Below are 20,158 nucleotides of genomic sequence, written 5' to 3' on the forward strand. Positions count from 1 at the left end.
AGTAGTCTTACCTGGTGGTATCGATGTAAATGATTTACTGTCTAAATTGAATAATTTAGTGCCATCCATAAAATTCACTGTTGAAATATAAAATAACAATGTCATCCCTAACCTAGATGTATTAATACATAGAGAATCTTTCCAATGCCAATTCAGTATTTATAGAAAACCCACAAATAATTTAACATATGTACATTTTTACTCTGGCCACCATCTTAATATTAAAAGTTCAATTTTTTCTTCTATGTTCCTACGCGCTTTGTGTATCACGAGTCCACAATACCTGGACCAGGAAATAGAATACATAAAAAAGATAGGAAACGATCTCTGCTACCCACCTCATTTAATTGATTTATGTTATCAAAAAGCTCATAAAAAGTTTTATAATGTTGCTATTAATGAAAAGAAATCCCTAAAAATGTACTTAGCTTACCTTATTTTCGTGGATTTGAAACCATAAAATCAATATTTAAATCGTTTAATGTTAATGGTAGTTCTCTTATAACAATACCATTAAAGATATACTAATTAAGAATAGTCCCGTAACAAATAACATCATTTACAAAATTCCTTGTAAGGATTGCCCATCGTTTTACGTTGGTCAGTCCAGTAAAAATTTATGTGTTCGGATTAAGCAACATATGTATTCAGTTAGAACAGCCCAGACTTCAAGTGCACTGTTTATCCATCTGAGTGAAAATCTCATTGTATTAATTGGGGTGACACCTCGGTAATTGCTAGATCTAATGATTATGTTTCAAGAAATTTACTGGAATCGGCAATTATACAAATCACTAATAAAAACAACCTAAATCTTAGTCTGGGAATGTACCATTTGGACCCATATATTTGTAAGATGTTTATGAAGGACCTCAAAATAAATGAACAACTAATAAATTAGTACCAATGTGTATTAGTTGATTAATTCTCTCTCTCTCCTCTCTTTCTGGTTCGATATTCTTTCTCCCTCTTTCTCTTGCTCGATATATATATATATATATATATATATATATATCTATATATATTTATATTTTCTTTCGTCTTTTCATTAATAATAATTTTTGTTGGGAAAATTTGTGTAAAAATTCATGATATTAAATTGTATATGCTCCCGTGTTGTTTTCAAAATGTACTGTTTTTCTGGAAGAATCACTAGTTTACTGCGGGTTTCCTTCAAGGTGTGGCTAGCCTATGACTCCTCCTCCTCTCTGTAGAGTGAAAATCGCCCTTATGGCTAATTTGGTAGTGTCAGTTTGTATATTAAGCCTTCTTTTGACTATGGTGTTCTTTGTAAAATCAGTATGCCTCAGTAAAGGGTCCGAATAGGACCGAAAGTACTCTGGCTAACTCGTTTTTTCATTTTTTCCTTCGTGGCAAAATACTTTTATTTATACAGAGCATCACGTTTTATATACTTCGTGATCAAGTTATTCATATATATATATATATATATATATATGTATATATATATACATATATATATATATATAATAATCTATATATATATCTATATCATTCAAGCTACAAATGTCCTTTAATATCTAATTCGCTCTACCTCGGAATCGATATATTTTCATATATGCACCGAAGGGGAATTTTTTAGTTTGATAATAATTTCATCCCCTCATGGGATACGAAACCCCCGTCCCGTGGGCAGTGGGACGGGAACGAAATCAGGACGGACAGTGACGTTATCAATTCAGCCAACAGAGAGGCTATAAGTTTATATCGATTCTGACCTTACAAATCACCGTCGAACTCGTTGTTTTCGTAATTAGAATCGGTATGAAACCCCCCTTACCATGTTAGCCAATTCGAACGTTTAACCCACGTAGCCATGTTATGAATAATTATCACATCACATTTGTAGCTTGAATGATTTATATGAATCACAGAGATGTGATAATTATTCATATATATATATATATATATATATATATATATATATATATAATATACATACATACATATATATGACATAAACTAACGATGGTTATATTCTTATGTGTAGCCTATGTAATTATGTACGCACACACATCAGAGTGTGTGTGTGTGTTAAGGAATAAATGTCTCCGGCCCAAACACATTAAATTTGGGAATAATATTCTAAGGACTCCAAGGAGATATAAAACTACCTTTCATGGTAAACATTTCAGTCTTTGGGGATCATACGGTATCTTACAGCGTTGTCTCTTATGCATAATTATTTCTTCATTCTTTTTGTCTTTCAGCAATACTGAATAGAAAACAGGCCGGTATTTCAATGATCGAAACCTGACGACTGGGAGTTTCACTAAATTTAATTTGGTTTTTTGTGCAGTAAATTGTACTGCCCTAAATAAAATAACCTTACGTTCTAAAAATGACGACCGTCGGATGCTCAGGGTTTGCCAGTAGAAGTTTGTGGTGGGGTGGGGGGGTGTGTGATGAACTCTTAGCGTCTACAAGTGACTCAAGTATAACTGAGCAGACACAGTTAAATGGGAAGTTAGGCTCTCAGTATTACACTTCCGATAATTAATCATTCCAAACTTGTATGCATAATTAACTCATACTCGATTAGAAACCTCTTATTCCCTCACAAGCAGCGGCCATCACAGGGTACGGAAATTTTGACTTCTCATGCTTTTAAGCTGCAAGTTTTTTTTTTTTTCTGAGGCAAATGAGACGTTAATTACAAAACCACTCTTAATAACTTATTGTGAGCAGCAATCTTTATTGTTTTCATGAAAAAATACTTAATTTCCAGACAATTATTGCTCGCCAGTTGCGGCACCTGCCATTTTGAGATCTGTAATCAAAGTTGGCGTAAATAAATAAATAACCTTCAGCCCGACCCAGTCAAGTGATTCAAAAACCTTCAAGATGAAGGGAAATCTATTTGATATACAATTATGTGTGGTTAGAGGTTTAGTATGAACCTCTTCTCACTGGTGAGAAACTTGAGATTAATTGCAATTGCAGAATATTAAATTGAATACACAATTTAGGCCAAAGGCCAAGCACTGGGAACCATGAGGTCATTCTGCGCTGAAACGGAATTTGACAGTAAAATGTTTGAACGGTGTAACAGGAGGAAAACCTCTAGGCAGTTGCAATACGAATCAGTTGTTAGGAAAGGATGGGAAGAAAGAAGGACGAGAGAATATGAAAGGAGGTACAGTAAAAGACACGATAGGGGTTGCAACTAGGGGCCGATGGTACTGCATAGGGAAAACGTCTGGGATCCGTTTCCCTTAGAACCCATTACGTTTCTGTTGACTTCAGCAGCGAATCAGGGGTCCCTGGTGGTTAGTTAAATACGGTGGGTTGCAGCCGGGGTGGAGAGGAGTCTGGGGCTAGCGACCTCATCCGGAATGTTAACATGTGAAGCCTTAGTAATCTAACCCAGAAAATCCAAACTACGTTGTTTATTCAGTTATGAAGGACTAGGCAAAACATGCCATTTATTACGAGTCATAGAGATATGAAATAGAATTTCACGTTCCTTTTAGCTAATTGCTGGGTCCTTGCATAATTCATTCACGCCTTCTGTATTTGCTCTGATCTCGGTCACGTAGAGTGGAATAATTCTAACTTGCCCAGATGTTGAAACCATCGTTTTCATTTTTTTTTTCACTTCGGGTAAAAAATTAGCCTTCAATCTGTCTGCCTGGATTTTTTTTCTTTAGCCCGTCTATAAGTTTGTAAATCTTTCCAGTCTCTCTCTCTCTCTCTTACACACCTCGATTTCATTCACACACACATGAATCAGAAACGGAAACTGGAAAAAATAAATAAATAGATAAGCGTGACCGGCCAGAATGGGAGATGCACTACTATAGACACCGTACCAAAGTATTTCTGTGAAGTACGTTTTATTGCAAATGATTTCCTGTCTCTCTCATTGATGTTTGTTTCGAATGTGTATGTTAGGAAATGGGTTTATTTCAATGTTGGTTTGGTTCACGATTTTCGCACATTATTCTGTATGTATGGTGTTTTTACGTTGCATGGAACCAGTGGTTATTCAGCAACGGGACCAACGGCTTTACGTGACTTCCGAACCACGTCGAGAGTGAACGTCTATCACTCCTCAATGGAATGGCCGAGAATCGAACTCGCGGCCACCGAGGTGGCACGCCAACACCATACTGACCACGCCACTGAGGCGCTTTCGTACATTATTTGACGCTTTTGCTTATTTTCTTTTAACCTTTCCTAATGTATCTTCAACCGTGAAAACCTGGTAATTACATACTCTTCCCTTTTGTGAAACATGCTATTTCATCTATTAGCAAAGACCTTCTGGGGTGTTTCAATTCTATTAAAAATTACTTTGAAGCACATTTTCGAAATAATTGATAATATTTGTCCAACGTCTCAATTACTATAAATTCTTTAGTTATGTCTAAAATCCCGTTTTCTCTCTTGGTCGACATTTTCAAGAAAGCAACTCTTTCATTTAATGGGTGACTTCGTTATAATTCATGGACCTGTTCATAATGGTTGAAAACCACGCAGCAACTCAAGTGTCAAATAGTATTTTGAAAAATACTGACAAAATTCGCTGATACTGTCATGCCAAGTTTTAATGTTTAAGAACGAATATTCATTCCACACCATATAGTCTATCATATAGGTATCAATCCAAACCAACCTACTAACAGACAACCCAATCAATACTTGCTTCACATTTATGTGAAAAGTTTTGTGAATTCTGTTTTCATTGACATAAAGGAGCCAACATAGGATTCGGTTAGCAAGACTTGGAATGCCAAAGGAGTAAGCACTAGTTGCAGGTGGTGGAGCATCTCGACCCCAATTCACTTTCAAGTACGTACCAGGCTTTCAAGGTAAGCTCCGCTCCTCTTCCAACTTCAGTTTCATTTCTCCCTGGTGCAAACCTGAAAGGAATTATATATATATATTATATATATATATATATATATATATATAATTATATTTATATATATAGATAAAACCAGAAGCCTTCAGTCCAAGCCAGTAATATACATTCCTTGAGGAAAATAAACTGGAATGACGGACCCAAATCTTCATTCTGGAAGCGGCTGCCAAAGCAGTATCACACTTAAATGCAAATTTTGTACCTGCACATGATGGTGAAATGCATATAAACTCTGCCCAGACTTAAATGGTCTATGACTTTCTAAAACCTATGAATAAAAACCCCCTAAAAATGAAGCACCTGACAGCTCTAAATCCTCACTGGCTGAACTCGGGCAGAAAACCACTGCATCACTTATTAGAGAGAGCCTTGCCACAAATAGTATGTGATACAGATGTGTATGGAATGGAATGGAATATATAATTTAGGCCAAAGGCCAAACACTGGGACCTATGAAGTCATTCAGAGCTGGAAGTAAAAATGAGAATAGAAAGGTCTGAAAGGTGTAACAGGAAAGCCTCGCAGTTGCACTATGAAACAATTGTTAGAAGAGGGTGGAAAGTAAGAAGGAAGGGAGAACATGAACAGAGGTATAGTAAAAGGAATGAAATGGGTGCCGCTAGGGGCAGAAAGGACGCTGCAAAGACCCTGAAGTGATGATTACAGTGCACCGCACGAGGTGCACTGACAGTACTAATCCCCCCTACGGGGATATAGAGGAGTAAGATAAACATAAGGGTGGAAATAATGAATGAACTTTCAACAAGAACTGACAGAACTGTACTCCTAAATAAAATCCATAAAACCAAATGCTGACCTCCTCAAATGTATACTTAAAATATTCAGCACCATTCTAGAGTTAGATACATTGGCATATGAAAGCTGCAATACAATAAGACAATGTTATGAGGTTTTTAATACCTCAAAACACTGCAATACACTAGGGCTATTGCACTGTGCAGCATAAACATCAGTGAGCCCAATTAAACAGACTCCACTACTTACCACATCCTTATCTGTATGAACTGTCAAAGGTATCATCATACTGTCTCTAATGTCTGGCCCGCAAGAAAAGAAATGATTTATGAGGGTATAGTTACCACTTCTAACATTGATGGCCCCGAGTTATCCCCAAAAGCACAATAGCACCCCCCCTCCAATAAGGGAGACAGAATAGACCTAGAAGGTATCAATAATAAAGTACTATGTTCGACTGAAAATCAAGGAGGTGACCGAGTCTTAGGTTATAGGTTTATGATTAACCAGCTCCTTGCAGCATGGGTATGTAAAGTTCAACTAGTTTTATGATCAACTTATTCAAACATTAGCATAACCATATACTATTCACACAGGACACAAACCTCATCCTCATCTAGCACCAAAATGAATCCTTGAATTCCCTCCTCTAACAAACTGCCTTCTCCAATCCCTACACTTCCCAGGAGAAGAAAAAAAATTACCAGGAAAACTGAAATACTCTGGCCTTGCTTGTCATTATAGGAAAGCATGTGTAGATCTCCCACCTTCACGCATGCAACTTGCCTCAGACCGAGCCAGAAGAGAACATGCAGATGGGACAGGAAGCACAGTATGGGAGGACGGAGCAAGAGAGATTCTGTGGTTCATGGGGAATATTTCTCGCTTGACAACACTGGTGAACACTTCTTGGTCTTCTCCAAATCTTGCCAAGCTCTTCCACTGCAATGGAGACTGCCTGATTACTCCTTGCAATGTGAGTCAGGACCACGCACTTATGTCTTTCCCAATCCATTATTTACCTTTTTTTATAAACAATCCATGTTATAAACAAAAGTAGTTTGCCATACATACGGTTAATAACAGGCTCTCTAATACAAAAGGCAAGTCAGTGCCTTTCACCAACACTAACAAGAGAATATGAAAGGAGGGAGGTACTGTAAAAGAAACGAACGGGATTGAAGCTAGGGACCAATGGTAGGCTGCAAAGAACCTAAAGTAGTGTCACCGTGTACTGCATGAGGTGCACTGATGGCACTAACCCCTTACAGGGGCATATGCCAAATAAAGGAGGAAGGGCCTACTTCGTTAACTGCATGTGGATGGTCCATGGACCTAACACATACGCATGAGTGGATAAAACATGCTTTACCCAGTGTGTCTCTATACACATTGGAAGTAGAGTTAATCTCACTACCTGCACACCCACATTGTTCACGGAAAAAGAGGAGAGAACATTTCTAAGTGGTCAGGTCAGGGAATTGAACACACTCGGTGAAGTACATGCTGGCTTGGCTTGAATCTAGTTGATAACGTCTAACTGTATGTAAGCTTCCACCCCTTGACTAAACGAGCAATTGTCCAAAGAGAGAAGAGGGAGAAGACGAAGAAGACGAAGAAGAGTAAGAAGAAAAGCTTGCCAAGTGAGAGGAATGATGAGGTAGAATGTCCTGAACACTTTTTCTTCCTCCTGACTTAGACCTTGCTCACCTCCAACACCAAAGAAAAGTTATGGGTGGTTGTGTTAAACTAGGTTAACCAAACTAGTCTGGTATCCTAAGCTTTACTTACCTCAAAATTGCATTAATTCTGAAAGAACAATAATACCAATCAATAACTAACAGTAATTCATATACATGTGGGGGAAAGGCTAAGTCTCCTGGTGGTATTCCGTGGGCTATGACTACTTACCTGGAATGTCAGAGGGCTTAGAAGTGGAAAATGAATAGGGTGATTGGGTTAGGGCCATACGAGGAGAGAAACTGGCGTGACCATCTGAATCATCGTCAGAGAGCATGCAGTAGGTGACTCCCGACCACAAGTAACCCCTTGCAGACCAAGATGGAAGCATAGTGCTCCCAGAAGACACCATGATAGGTATAGTAAGACCAGGTAGAAATGAACTCATCTGATTTGGCAGGGGCTTGTTTCCCGTGATGAAAGCCAACAATGCTTTCTATCATTCTTCCATTTCCTACCATACATCTCCCTTTGTGGAGAAGTCCAACCAACTCACTCCTTGTAGGGAGAAAGACAGGTGAACGATTTCCAAAACGACACAAGGTACAATACTTATGGAAGTCATAAAACACCCAAAATCTGCCCACATCCCTCACAGCCTCTGATGTTTTTTCTCCATTACAATTCAAAGAAGATGATAAAACTCAAAAAAATTAAAAAAAAACACAGCAAACCTACAGTAACCATAAATGCTCTTTCACAACAAATAATTTCAACTATCACTAGAGAGAGAGAGAGAGAGAGAGAGAGACTGAGAGAGAGAAGACGAGATGAGAGAGAGAGAAAAAGAGCCGAGAGAGAGGAGGAGAGCGCCTACAGTTAACCATAAATGAACTCTTCTACAACAAAAATTTGTCAAAATAAACAGAGAGAGAGAGAGGAGAGAGAGAAGAAGAGATAGAGAGAGAAGAGAGAGAGATGAAGAGAGATAGATAGAGAGAGAGACGCAAACCTTACAGTTTACCATTAATGCCCCTCTTCTAAACAAAAATTTCAACTATACTAGAGAGAGAGAGAGAGAGAGAGAGAGAGAGAGAGAGAGAGAGAGAGAGAGAGAGAGAGAGATAGATTCAGTTTATTGCCCATCACCCAGTCTGCAATGAAGGTCACTCCGTTATAAAAAAGGTGAGGTTTGTATTTCTGTAGGAACAAACAATAATTTTATCATCTGGCAGACTGGCAGTGCCATAAACCCAATCCCTTCTACCAATAAATGCTTTTCCTAACTGAATTAAATTAGAAGGACTGGAACGTGCCTCTTCACCTTTAGTTATGGAATATACTGTGCCAATGTTAAATGGGTAGGCAGGGAGGTTGTTCCCATACCTGTTGGGTTGGGTCCCTCCCTGCGAGTTCATTTAACTGTGAGGTATGTTATTGTTTGGTCATGGCCACGTAAGGACCCAGCACTCTTACATAATTTTGGTTAAGGAAAGCAATGGCACCCTTGGTTAGGTGAGGTGAGGTTAGGATACATCTTAACAATTGACCTTGTCACACTCTGCTCCTTACCATGGATATGAGATAGCCTACTACATTTCTTGTTAAGAGCATGATTAAGGCCAGTATTTCAAACTAATGAATTGGTGATTTGCTATTTCTGACCAATACTTTGACCCAATGCATTCATTTGTAGTACTCCCAAACCACACCTAAAAATGCTGGTTTTTCACAGTTGCCCCTTTTGTTCCTTTGGTCTACGCTACTCTAGCCTACAGCTACAAAAACCAGCGGTCTGCACCAACAATACTACTAGTCATAAATGCATAAAGCACAAGGTAGCCTAACGTTGTACAAATGGCCTATTTATATATTTTACATCGGGCTACATTATCAAGATAATAAGTCTTTTCCCATGTTCTAATGCGGTTAATATACTCTAGCTAGTTTCTGAAATCCAGATGAGTCCGAGATGCTATAGGTACTACCTAGGCTACACCAAAAGCTATATATAGCATATAGCCTAAAGTATTTACAATGACCGGAAACTGTAATTGAGAACCCATTTTGTTAATTTCGATTTCCCATGGTCTCTTTTGTTTAGCTGTCAATAATAACCAATTAGGTACCTACAATACCTGGTCCTTCCAGCCTCATGAGTAATGTCGTAGACTGGTAGTTAGTTGTAGCAATAGTAGTAGGTGGGACTTAACTATGACACGGCTCCCTTGCGCGTTCCATCTTGCCGTTGGTTGCGCTTGTGGCTTTGGCAGATAGTTAAATACTTTGCATTAAGCTATCTCTACACAGGCTGTACTCAATATACTGAAATAAAAGTCAAACCTCCAAATCTAGAGGCCGTATCTATTCAAAGATTAACAACCAAACATCAATTCTCCGGTAGGCCTAGAGAGTTTTATCAAATGGAAAACCAACGGCACGTTTTCCTTTAATCTTACCTGATCACCACAAACTTACAAATTCTCAGCAGTTTCGAAATTTGTCACTTATGCAACGATTACATGGCTCCAGAGGCTGTTCCAACTTCACTGGTGCCCTTCAACGTAACATGGCTTAACGCACCGGGTTTTCAGTGATCTGTCAAAGATGCTTCGGGGTTCCGTTTGAAGAATTGTATGTTTTGGTTATAGACACTAAGGTTAGTACAAGATCCACTACAGCAAACCGTTAGGTTGATATTTATTGTACAGAAATATACAGATTAGAAAGAGATGGTCCAAGGCCAAGCGTTGGGACCTACAATGACGTCATTCAACGCTGAAAGGGATATTGACAGTAAGAAGGTTTGAAAGATGTAACAGGAGGATAACCTCGCAGCTGCGCTATGCAGCAATTGTTAGAGAAGGTGGAAAGTCAGATGGAAGACTGAAAATATGAGCGGAGGCACAGTTAAAGGAATGAAAGAGGTTGCAGCTAAGGGGCGAAGGGACGCTCCAAGACCCTCAAGTAATGCCTACAGTGCACCACGTGAAGTTCACTGAGAGCACACCGCCTACTGGGTACAAAAATAGGTGAAAGATTCTATGCTTCCACTCAGTTTCATGTATCTTCTGGCTTCTTATTCGACTGACAGACCATGAAGACAGACATCGAGGCATAAAAACTTCACACTAACTTATATTTGAAAGGTAAATGAAGGGAAAGCAATTAGCTGTGGGTTTATTGTGATGACCGCTCGGAAGCGCTCTTGTTAAGTTTACAATATTTACATAAATAAAAAAGAACAGAAATAAAAAAACGGGAACCAGGCTAGCTACCTTGGAAGACATCACACCCGAGTAAAATAAATGCAAAGAACACATGTGCTGTGGGACCCTGAAGTAGCCTGTTCTAGGTGGCAATGCTCTGTTGCATCACATTCCATTAGCAACATGAGGCTTGCACTAGGTCAGCAGAGTGCACTTGCCGAGTTACACGTGGATTAAGATATTCAAATATTCACACGTCTGTTTGCGTAAAAGCTCATGGAAAAAAATGTCATATAATCAACGCTCATAAAATTTTTCCTTTCAAACTGCACATATAGAAATATAGCATTATTATTGCATTGATTTTGCAAGTGCTTTGGCAGCTGTTATTTTTAAGTAACGAGTAGCCTTCGGTTAAGGAAAAATAATTTTCTAGCGTATCCGATTGCAATATTTCCAGAATCATCCATAATATCACTTAGTAAAATGTTTTGCTACTATGACACAAGTATCCAAAATGTGTATATTGCAGAGAATTTTGATTCACTGAAATGAAATTTGAAAATACAAACTCCCAGTTTAATTTTGGCTACGACGCACAAAATGCAAAATAGAAAATGCACGCTGCCTATATAATGGCATCTTTTGGTAACCTGGGAGGCACCCAAAAGTATAAAACTTATTGGAGAAAAGGAAGGGACTGCAGCTATTTCTTAAAGCATATATTGATCAGTATTTCATAGGTCAAAAATCGGGATAATTTTTTTTGTCATTATAAACTACTTAATGTTTTATTTGCAGAATAAGCTTGAACGATGACAACAAATTTTTTTTGTAGTACACTAACTGTTCAGAATGTAGGCAGCTTAAATTTGAAGCTAATCATGAGTATTTATTTAACGACACTGGACAATTCCTGCATCATTTTATAGGAGCTGAAATTGCTGCAAAGATGCGGCTACTGCTGCAGTGATTAGAACTGACGTCTTGAGGCTTTGATGAGAAGCATAAAAACGGAAAGGAGGCAATAAAAAGCACGAATCCAATCAAGAAAAGCTTATTGGTTGACTCTGATGGAAAGGAAACTTAAGGCACATTTCCAAATGGAAGTCACTTTCACATCACTTCACTTCAATCGTCCTTTTCCTCCATTCTCCACCGGATGCCCTCATGAAAAAAGACCTTTACCAGAAGCTCTTAAGGGAGTATTTAACAACCTTACATCAGCCAACGAGACCTACACTGTGGCTCCAAAAAGCTCACTTTGAAACTCACATGAGTTTCCACTGAATAACGTTGAGTATGAAGGACACCGATGGTACCACTGAACATGAACAGCCAAAATTGATATGTCATGTATTCTTTTGTCTCTTTATTTATTTGTTTATTTATTTTTTCACTAAAACAAGAGGTAGCCAGCAAGGTTCCCATAGAGTATTTTGCATTAACTTCTCTAAAATGTTTACAATGTCATTATACACAACAATTTGGTCGAGAAGAAACACTGATTCACAAAACACACTCAAGCACATAGATGTTAATCCCGCTTAAGTGGTGGGGAATCCTATAGAGAGTAAATGAGAAAAGGATCTAAGAATACAGACAGTGCTAAACAGACTTCCCATCAGGATTTACAAGGGGAGTTGTTGGAATTCCATGCATCTGAAGACGCGTCGATTATAAGAATTAAACAACACGTTTGCTGGTGTCCGAGCAATACGGCGCACGACAGCAAATTCTTGCTTCGTTATCATCGATGAGTTTGGTGTGGATATGGATGGAATAATTTGGTCTCAGAGCTGTCAACAATTACCCGTCATGGCAATTTTCCATTTATTTTTTTTTTCCAGTCTTATCACTAGTCACCTAAAACAAATGGATGGAAACAAACATCTTCCTTAACTACTGATGGGAATATTTTTTTCTCTATATCTTCGTTATAGAATCTGCATTAAATTCTAGTCACCAACAGACACGTCTAAACAACAGTAACAGTGGACAAAAAGATTGTTTAGAGAAATAGTCTTTTTTTTTTTTTTTACCTAAGAATAACATCAAAGGTCACAAAGTTTTTGTTGTGTTTTATCAAAACCTGTATCGTAAAGATTCTAGTGAAGAAACTGACTTTTTTTTACAACCTGAATTACATCGACAGAGTATCTCAAGATGTTCAATTTTTTATTTAACCTATTTATTGGATCAAAGGTTTAAGGTTGTGCCATATTCACATCTTTCTACTTTACAAGTTGAGATGAAGTATATCTTCATTCTCAGCTGTAAAAATAGAAAACAGAAAAGGAGGTATACACAAAATTTTGAACGCACACAACACAGGTTTTAATGCCTGGCTTTGTTCCGATGGAATCCGGCATCACTTGATCTGTTTAACAGGTAAAAGATAATTATTACTGCATTCCACAGAACAAGGATGAGCATTGACAAACATTCACACTAAAAACAAAGCGACCTTTGATTTCCATCCTGTAATGATATGATCGTTCTTTCTGGAGACCTCAAGATGAACAACAGAATAACTCCCGAGTGAACCAGTTCTAGAATGTCCGCCATTTCTCTCTGTAGTGTTAGCACAAAAGGACTTGTAATAACCAGGTAGGTGATGCAGTTTTGCACCTAATGTAACATATTTCGTTCTTTAAAAAGATTTTACGAGATATCCCACTTCCAAATTGTTACAGGGTTTCAGAAATGGAAAGTAAATTTTACTTCAAAATATCTGCTGTCAGTTTTAGAAACTGGGAATAAGACCATAAAGAATAAATTACATCTAAGGTCACAAGCGAGTTATTCTTAAGAATATTGTAATTCCTGAGGTCACTGATGTGCTGCAAATCTACGAAAATAATCATTACTACATTTTGTGAAAATATGGATATCCATGGATATATTTTATGCAGTCATTGTTTATTTTTTGTGCGAAAAGCACGTTTAGCGTTTGACAGCTATTGCCAAATAGTGATGAGAAAAAGGTACAAGATATAACTATAAAATTGAGAGTGATATTGAATAAAGGGTGAAAGATTAGAACAAGGAGAGTAGAATACTTGAAGTGATCATCAATATTGTGCAAAATATTCTGGTTTCACAACTGCATGTTAAATGTAAGCATACCATGTATAAGGTAATGCTTAGGGATAGTATGCAGTAACAATATATGTTTTTATTTCATTTTCTGCTTAGAGCATAAGACTATTTTCAATGGTCAATTAAAAAAAAATTACTTTCGGTAGCAAATTCCTTAACAAGTATAGAATAAGGAAATATAATATTCACGAAGAAGGACATAGCCCACTATTAAACAAAGATCTGTCAAGCTGACGGTGATTTAATCACTACTAAGTTTTTTTTGGTATGTTTAAAAAAAGTGTTGTGGTTCCATGATGTAAAATAATACAAGAGAAAAGAAACAACGATCGCTTTTCTGCCATGATTTGTCATTTCAGGACATAAAGTGTCTTTTCTCAGCAGATCTTTGCTTATCAGTGAAGGTGTATAAATGACAGTGGTTATATCTATATGAATATACAGAAAAAAGGTAAAGGCATAACGAAATACTAATTATATTTCCAACATACAATAACAGTAGAGTATTTCCTAATCAAGATTATTGATACGATACTTGTTTCGATAAATATCTATGCATTTGTGCGGTCAGTTTGATATGTTAGGAAAACGACATGGCAAAATCTCTTTGTTTAAAATAAATAAATAAATAAATAAATAAATAAATAAAAAATAAATAAACAAAAAAGTAGACAATATCTTGAAACCGTAACATTTTACAATGCAGTAGTTATTAAACATAACATCCAGCCATTCATTCACAGGATTAAAACAGATAATGGGAAATGGGCAATGATTAGAAGGTAAACAAAGATGAATTAAAGCTATGGTAAAGCGCTGACGTGATTCACTCTCGTCAGAAGGTAATGGCTTCTTGGCTTGTAAGGTTTAGTGTAATTTTAGCACGATATATACTTTCCATAGACTCTGAAATCCTCTATTACGAAATAACAGAACCATCATCATAACATCTTTTATCATATTTGTAAGTAAAGACAGACATGCCTGAATTATATATATATATAAAAAAAGCTAATTTCATATGAAAGCATTTCTTTACTTAGGTGGCCAATGGACTTCTGACTAATCTCACCCTTTTCCTTTATGCTTATGACAGACTTTTCATTTCTTAAGTTTTCTTGGATCTCATGAAGACTTTCAACGTGATCCTTGAGAAGAGAATAAGCTTATCTCTAACTGAAATGTGAAGGGAAAATCTGCGTAAGTACCCTAAGCATACCTGTACAGACAGATGAGAAAACATGACTGTGAAACAAACACAAACAACAAAGAATGAATTAAGCACCTTTCCATACACCAAGAAATGAGTGAAGAGAAAAACAGTAACCATCACAGAAGAAAACGACACCAAATAGTGAGGGTATAAAAAATAGAGGAAGATGATACTTAACATAATCCTACATCAACATACCTTGTGCATATCCTGATAAACATACGTTTTATATTTGTTAGAATTCGAGAAGGGCCCGGGTATTACATGATATATGACTCAATTTAATGCCAAACCCTCTCAAGGAATATTCTCAACCTTTCATAAACTTAACATTGCAAGACTAACATAAGCGATCCAGTGATAACTGCATTTTCATGAAACTCAGTTGTGGTTAAATCAAGCTGGACTTGTGCTAGCATGGGATCTTACCCCTTGATCAGTATGTACCTAAAGGAAACCATATTCTCATTACCCACAGTTGACTCTTAAAGGTCTTTATCCCAAGTGTAGCTAATGAACAGAATTGAAGGAGGACTTAGATTGATAACAGTCACAGGAACGATGGAAAGATACAAAAGCTTCGCTGTCATTTGAGAGAACCTCGTGCATTGTATTGCGTTAGTTCAACATCCTCTAGGTCTCAGTGGGTTACTGGTTCTTTAACGGATCTATGTATCGTCATATCATACCTGCAGTTTACCCATATTCTTACAAATACATTCACAACAAAAGTTACTGCATTCACTAGATTCAAAATACTTGTATGATATAGTACTCTGAATGGCCTAACAGTGACAAGAACTTGCCAAGATATCTTTCTTACTGTAGCATAAAGAATATTTTACTTCCTTAGTTCAGGAGGCGAGTCTCTAAAGAAATGTTAGAAAACAATCCATTCCCTGCAGTGATTTCAAGATGGTATTCTAAAACTCTTTGCTTAAGAACTAGCATTACTATTTCCAGCTGTCCTCATACTGTACTGCAACATACTGATCAAGTATTCTTCCATTCTAGCAAGCTGGTAATACTGAAGCATGACGAAGAATCAAAGGCCCATATCACTTGTAGCGGCAAGATTTCTGTCCTCAGGAGAAGATGATTACTTTGCGGATTTTCAGTCGCACATCTGTTATGGGTGGACTCGTAATGGCTCTCTAAAGACAATATCTCGATGCTTAAGCGCTGCTGCTGAAGTACCCTTCAAGGCTGACGGGGCATGCAGGAGGGCACGGGCGCTGACCACTGTCCTCCTTCTTTGCAGACGATAGAGCGAGCTCCTCGAAGGACGAATCCGGAGCTGCAGGTGTAGGTGATGTTGTCGTTGATGGGGTAGTAGAACTTGATGGAGCTCATGGTTCCGGAGATGATGGTCCCCGGGTAAGTGCACGCCAAGGAACCTGCCAAGGAAATGCCCGACATGTTTCTTTAGTGGGATTGGAATTGCAATGGTGCTAACGTAGGGTATATGAAGTAGGAGAGGTGTTAAATACATCAATTCCTTGAAAATCTAAGACGCTGTTAGGGATTTTGCTTTCATGTACCGAAAACACATGCACACACAACTATAACTATATATATCTATATATATATATATATATATCTATATATAACTAATATATATTATATATGACTATATAATAATATCGATACCACATGTATGTATGTATATATATAAAAGATAAAAGGGCCATAAAGCAGTATTTGAACGTTGCAATCATATATTTCAAGCACCTCCTTCTGTGCCCCTGTTCACTGGTAAAACATCGACAGATGATGTCTAATAAGAGCATATATACAAAGCATATGTCGGGGTGGCAGTAAGTCTCTGCTGGTATGCAGGTGGGAGCACCGACAATTCCGTGCAGGACAAGTCAGCGCCGACAATTCAGCTTAGAGACAATTCAGCGCATGACAATTCAGCTTAGAGACAATTCTGCGCATTACGATTCAGGGCAAGGACTATTCTGCACAAAGACATTTTGCGAAATAAAATAAAAACATGGAAAACGAAGGAAACAGTCATCAAATTAATTTTTTATTTTTAACATAATGGATTTTAAAAAGTAGACAAAAATATTAATTGAAATGATATACTATAAAATATTCCTGTACAAAAATATTCATACTAATTTATTTCTGCAATTCATGAGGTGGCTTATATTTTGTAAGTAATCCAATTTGTGTGCTCGATTCCCACATTTACTAACTGGCGTTTTTATTGCCTTAGCTGTTCTCTGATAATTTGCATTTTTTCTGGAATCGTCGTGTCCAGTTCTGATTCTCAGTATCCTTTTCTCTGCGTTGTCTTGCTCCAATTTCAAAAACTCCACAAATTTATAAAAGGATGGGTGGTTATAACCCAATGTTACTGAAAGACTTCGGTGCCACCCTTCTAATGAGTTATTTGGTCTGTGGTAGGTCTCCCTGCACCTGATCAAAAGTAGTCCATAACTCAGGTTTAAAAATAGCATCTCTCCTAGGGCGTCGGAAGGGACGACCAATCCACGTATCCTCAAAATAATTCGTTAACTCTTCTAACTCAGGAGGCATTACACCTTGCAAAGATTCAAATACCTCGCAAATATCATCAGCTGGCAAAAAAGCTAAGGCTACCAATACCTTACAATGTTTTCGAATATGCTCCTCGCTTATAATATAACTGTGCAAGATTTAAAGCATGTATTATCCGCCATATGAACTGAGCCAGATGAAAAAAGTAACCACTTCTTTGCATGCCTTCAAACACATTTGAAAATGCATTTTGAAAAGACTTTTCAAAATCACAAAGCACGGTATCAGGCGTCATATCTGGGGCTAAATTCAAAATTGTCCTTAATGCCCTTTCATATGAATCATTTTTTGAATTTCAAAAATAATTTACAAATAAAAACTAATTTCATCACTGTTTTCTTAATTCTCCATGTTTTAGCTTTATTTCGCCATATTGTCTTTGCGCTGAATAGTCCTTGTGCTGAATCGTCATGTGCTGAATTTTCTCTAAGCTGGATTGTCATGTGCTGAATTGTCGACGCGGAATTGTTCGCGCTGAATTGCCGGCCCACGATGCAGGTGACCGTTGACCCAGGAAGGATGAAAATTAAATTATTCTCTTATTCTCTAGTGTTTTTTCTAGCCTAATTATCTCCCATCTGGCGACACGTCCGGTGGTCGTATTTTCTGCTTGAGAAGAGGCCTTAGGATTAACTAGTTAATGTCATCTGATTCCCAATGTCCTCCTGACAGGTTCATATTGTTGGTTTGATTGATGATAGAAGATTCTAGCATCTTCCTTTTGTACGGACAGCTACTCTGCCGCACTCCATTTTATGGTACGGCCTTTATCCCGAATATGTAGGAAAATCCCCGAGCTCTCTGAAGCATATCAGTTCCTCGTTGGACGAGTGGTTTACGTGCTCGCCTATCGTTTCGGTAGTCCCGACTTCGATTCCCAACTCTGCCAACGTGGAATCAGAGGAATTTGTTTCTGGTGATTAGAAATTAATTTCTCGATATAACGTGGTTCGGATACCACAATAAGCTGTGGGTCACGTTGCTAGGTAACCGGTTGGTTCTTAGCCACGTATAAAAATATCAAATCCCTCGGGCCAGCCTTAGGAGAGCTGTTCATCAGCTCAGTGGTGTGGTTAAACTTAGATATACTTAACATTTTTCTGAGCATATCGCACTGATCTTTTGTGCTCTGTTAATCTTTTCGAGATGGATCTGCCCGTCTCACCCAAGTCAATCTCATTACAATTGCTGCATGGTATCTTGTAAACTCCGGCGCCTTCTCTTTTATTCAAGTATACAGTAATGAGTGAACTTCCGATGGATTTTGGATATTAGACTCGATAATGTATGGTGGGTAGAGCAGTTGCATTAGGTGCTGGCGGATGGTGTTGAATTCTTTATCTACGTACCCATTTGAACATATTCTAAGACCCCTGAATATGTTCAAATAGGTACGTAGATATTTACAAGATACTGTCCAGCAATTGTAATGAGGTTGAAGTGGGGGAAACAGGTAGATCCATCTAGCAAAGATTAACAGAGCACAAAAGATCAGAGCGATTGCATCAGAGAGCTCGGGGATTTTCCTACATAATAGGGATAAAGGCCATACTTTAAGCTGGAGTGCGGCAGAGCTGGTTTTCAAAAGTCTGTACAAAAGGAAGATGCTGGAATCTGCTACTATTAATCAAACTAACAATATGAACCTGCCCGGAGGACATTGGAAATCAGATGGCATCGAGCAGTTAATCCTTAAGCCTCTCAAGGAGGTTTAATAGGCCTCTTCTCAAGCGTGTGTTCCAGAAAATACGACCACCAGACGTTTCGCCTGACTGGAGTTAATTAGGCCTCTAAACAGCAAGGAATAGTTTAAGTTCCATCGTTCCTGGGTCAACAGTCACCTGCATACTTACTGCAACACCTACATATGTTTTGTTTATATACGCCTGTAAGACATCATCTGTCGATATTTTACCAGTGAGCAGGGGCTCTGAAGTGCTCGAAATATGTGGTGGAAACGTTCAAATAGTATTTTATGGGCCTTTTATCTTCAGACTATTTTGTTGTATTACAGAAAAACACATTTATATATATATTATATTATATATATAATATTATATCTATATATATAAAAAAAATATTATATATATATATATATATATCTCTCTCTTCTCTCTCTCTCTCTGTGTGTTTGGGTAGGTGCATACAAGTAAATAAATCCACAACTTACACTTGGGGACTTCATCTGACCACTGGCCATCTTCTTGACAGACCATCATCGGCTGCCCTTCCATCATGTAGTTCGAATTGCACTTCACTTCAACAACGTCTCCAGAATGGTAGGGTCCTTTCCCCGATAACATGCCATTCTCCGGCGGTATAGGCGGGGCACATTTAGCCTCTGTGAATGGGCAGGGTATGTAATCTTTAATATTAAAGCAGCTTACAATAATTCCTTTTAGCAGATGCACACTATAATATCGTTTCAGGTAGATATTAGAGTGTTTTTGACGGATGGAAATTTTAATTGACAAAAAAAAAAAAAAAAACCGAATAGTAGAAAAAAGATAATTAAATATTTACATAAAATCCTAAATTTACACTGAGTACAAGGGCAACAACTAAAGATTTAGTATTAACATTAACATTCTTAGATGAGAAAAAATAACAATTTTTATAGGTAATCTAGAGAAAAGGTACATCTACAATTTTGCATATAATACTGAAAACAATAATGATTTTCATTCAGAAAGCATTAGAATGTAATCTGTGTGACTTCAATAGTATGTATTTGTATTT

The 20,158-nt window shown here is 37.6% G+C and overlaps 1 protein-coding gene across 1 annotated transcript in view; it reads left to right on the top strand.

The window, feature by feature from the left end:
- The window catches only part of LOC135211489 (uncharacterized), a 995,645-nt gene that overhangs the window by 929,323 nt on the left and 46,164 nt on the right, over positions 1-20,158 (top strand). Inside the window, 3 exon segments of the mRNA XM_064244795.1 lie at positions 6,389-6,620; positions 15,863-15,869; positions 16,110-16,225. Of these exon segments, the coding sequence (XP_064100865.1) occupies positions 6,389-6,620; positions 15,863-15,869; positions 16,110-16,225 (355 nt within the window).

This window comes from Macrobrachium nipponense, chromosome 4, assembly GCF_015104395.2.
Source record: "Macrobrachium nipponense isolate FS-2020 chromosome 4, ASM1510439v2, whole genome shotgun sequence".
NCBI classification, from domain to species: domain Eukaryota; kingdom Metazoa; phylum Arthropoda; class Malacostraca; order Decapoda; family Palaemonidae; genus Macrobrachium; species Macrobrachium nipponense.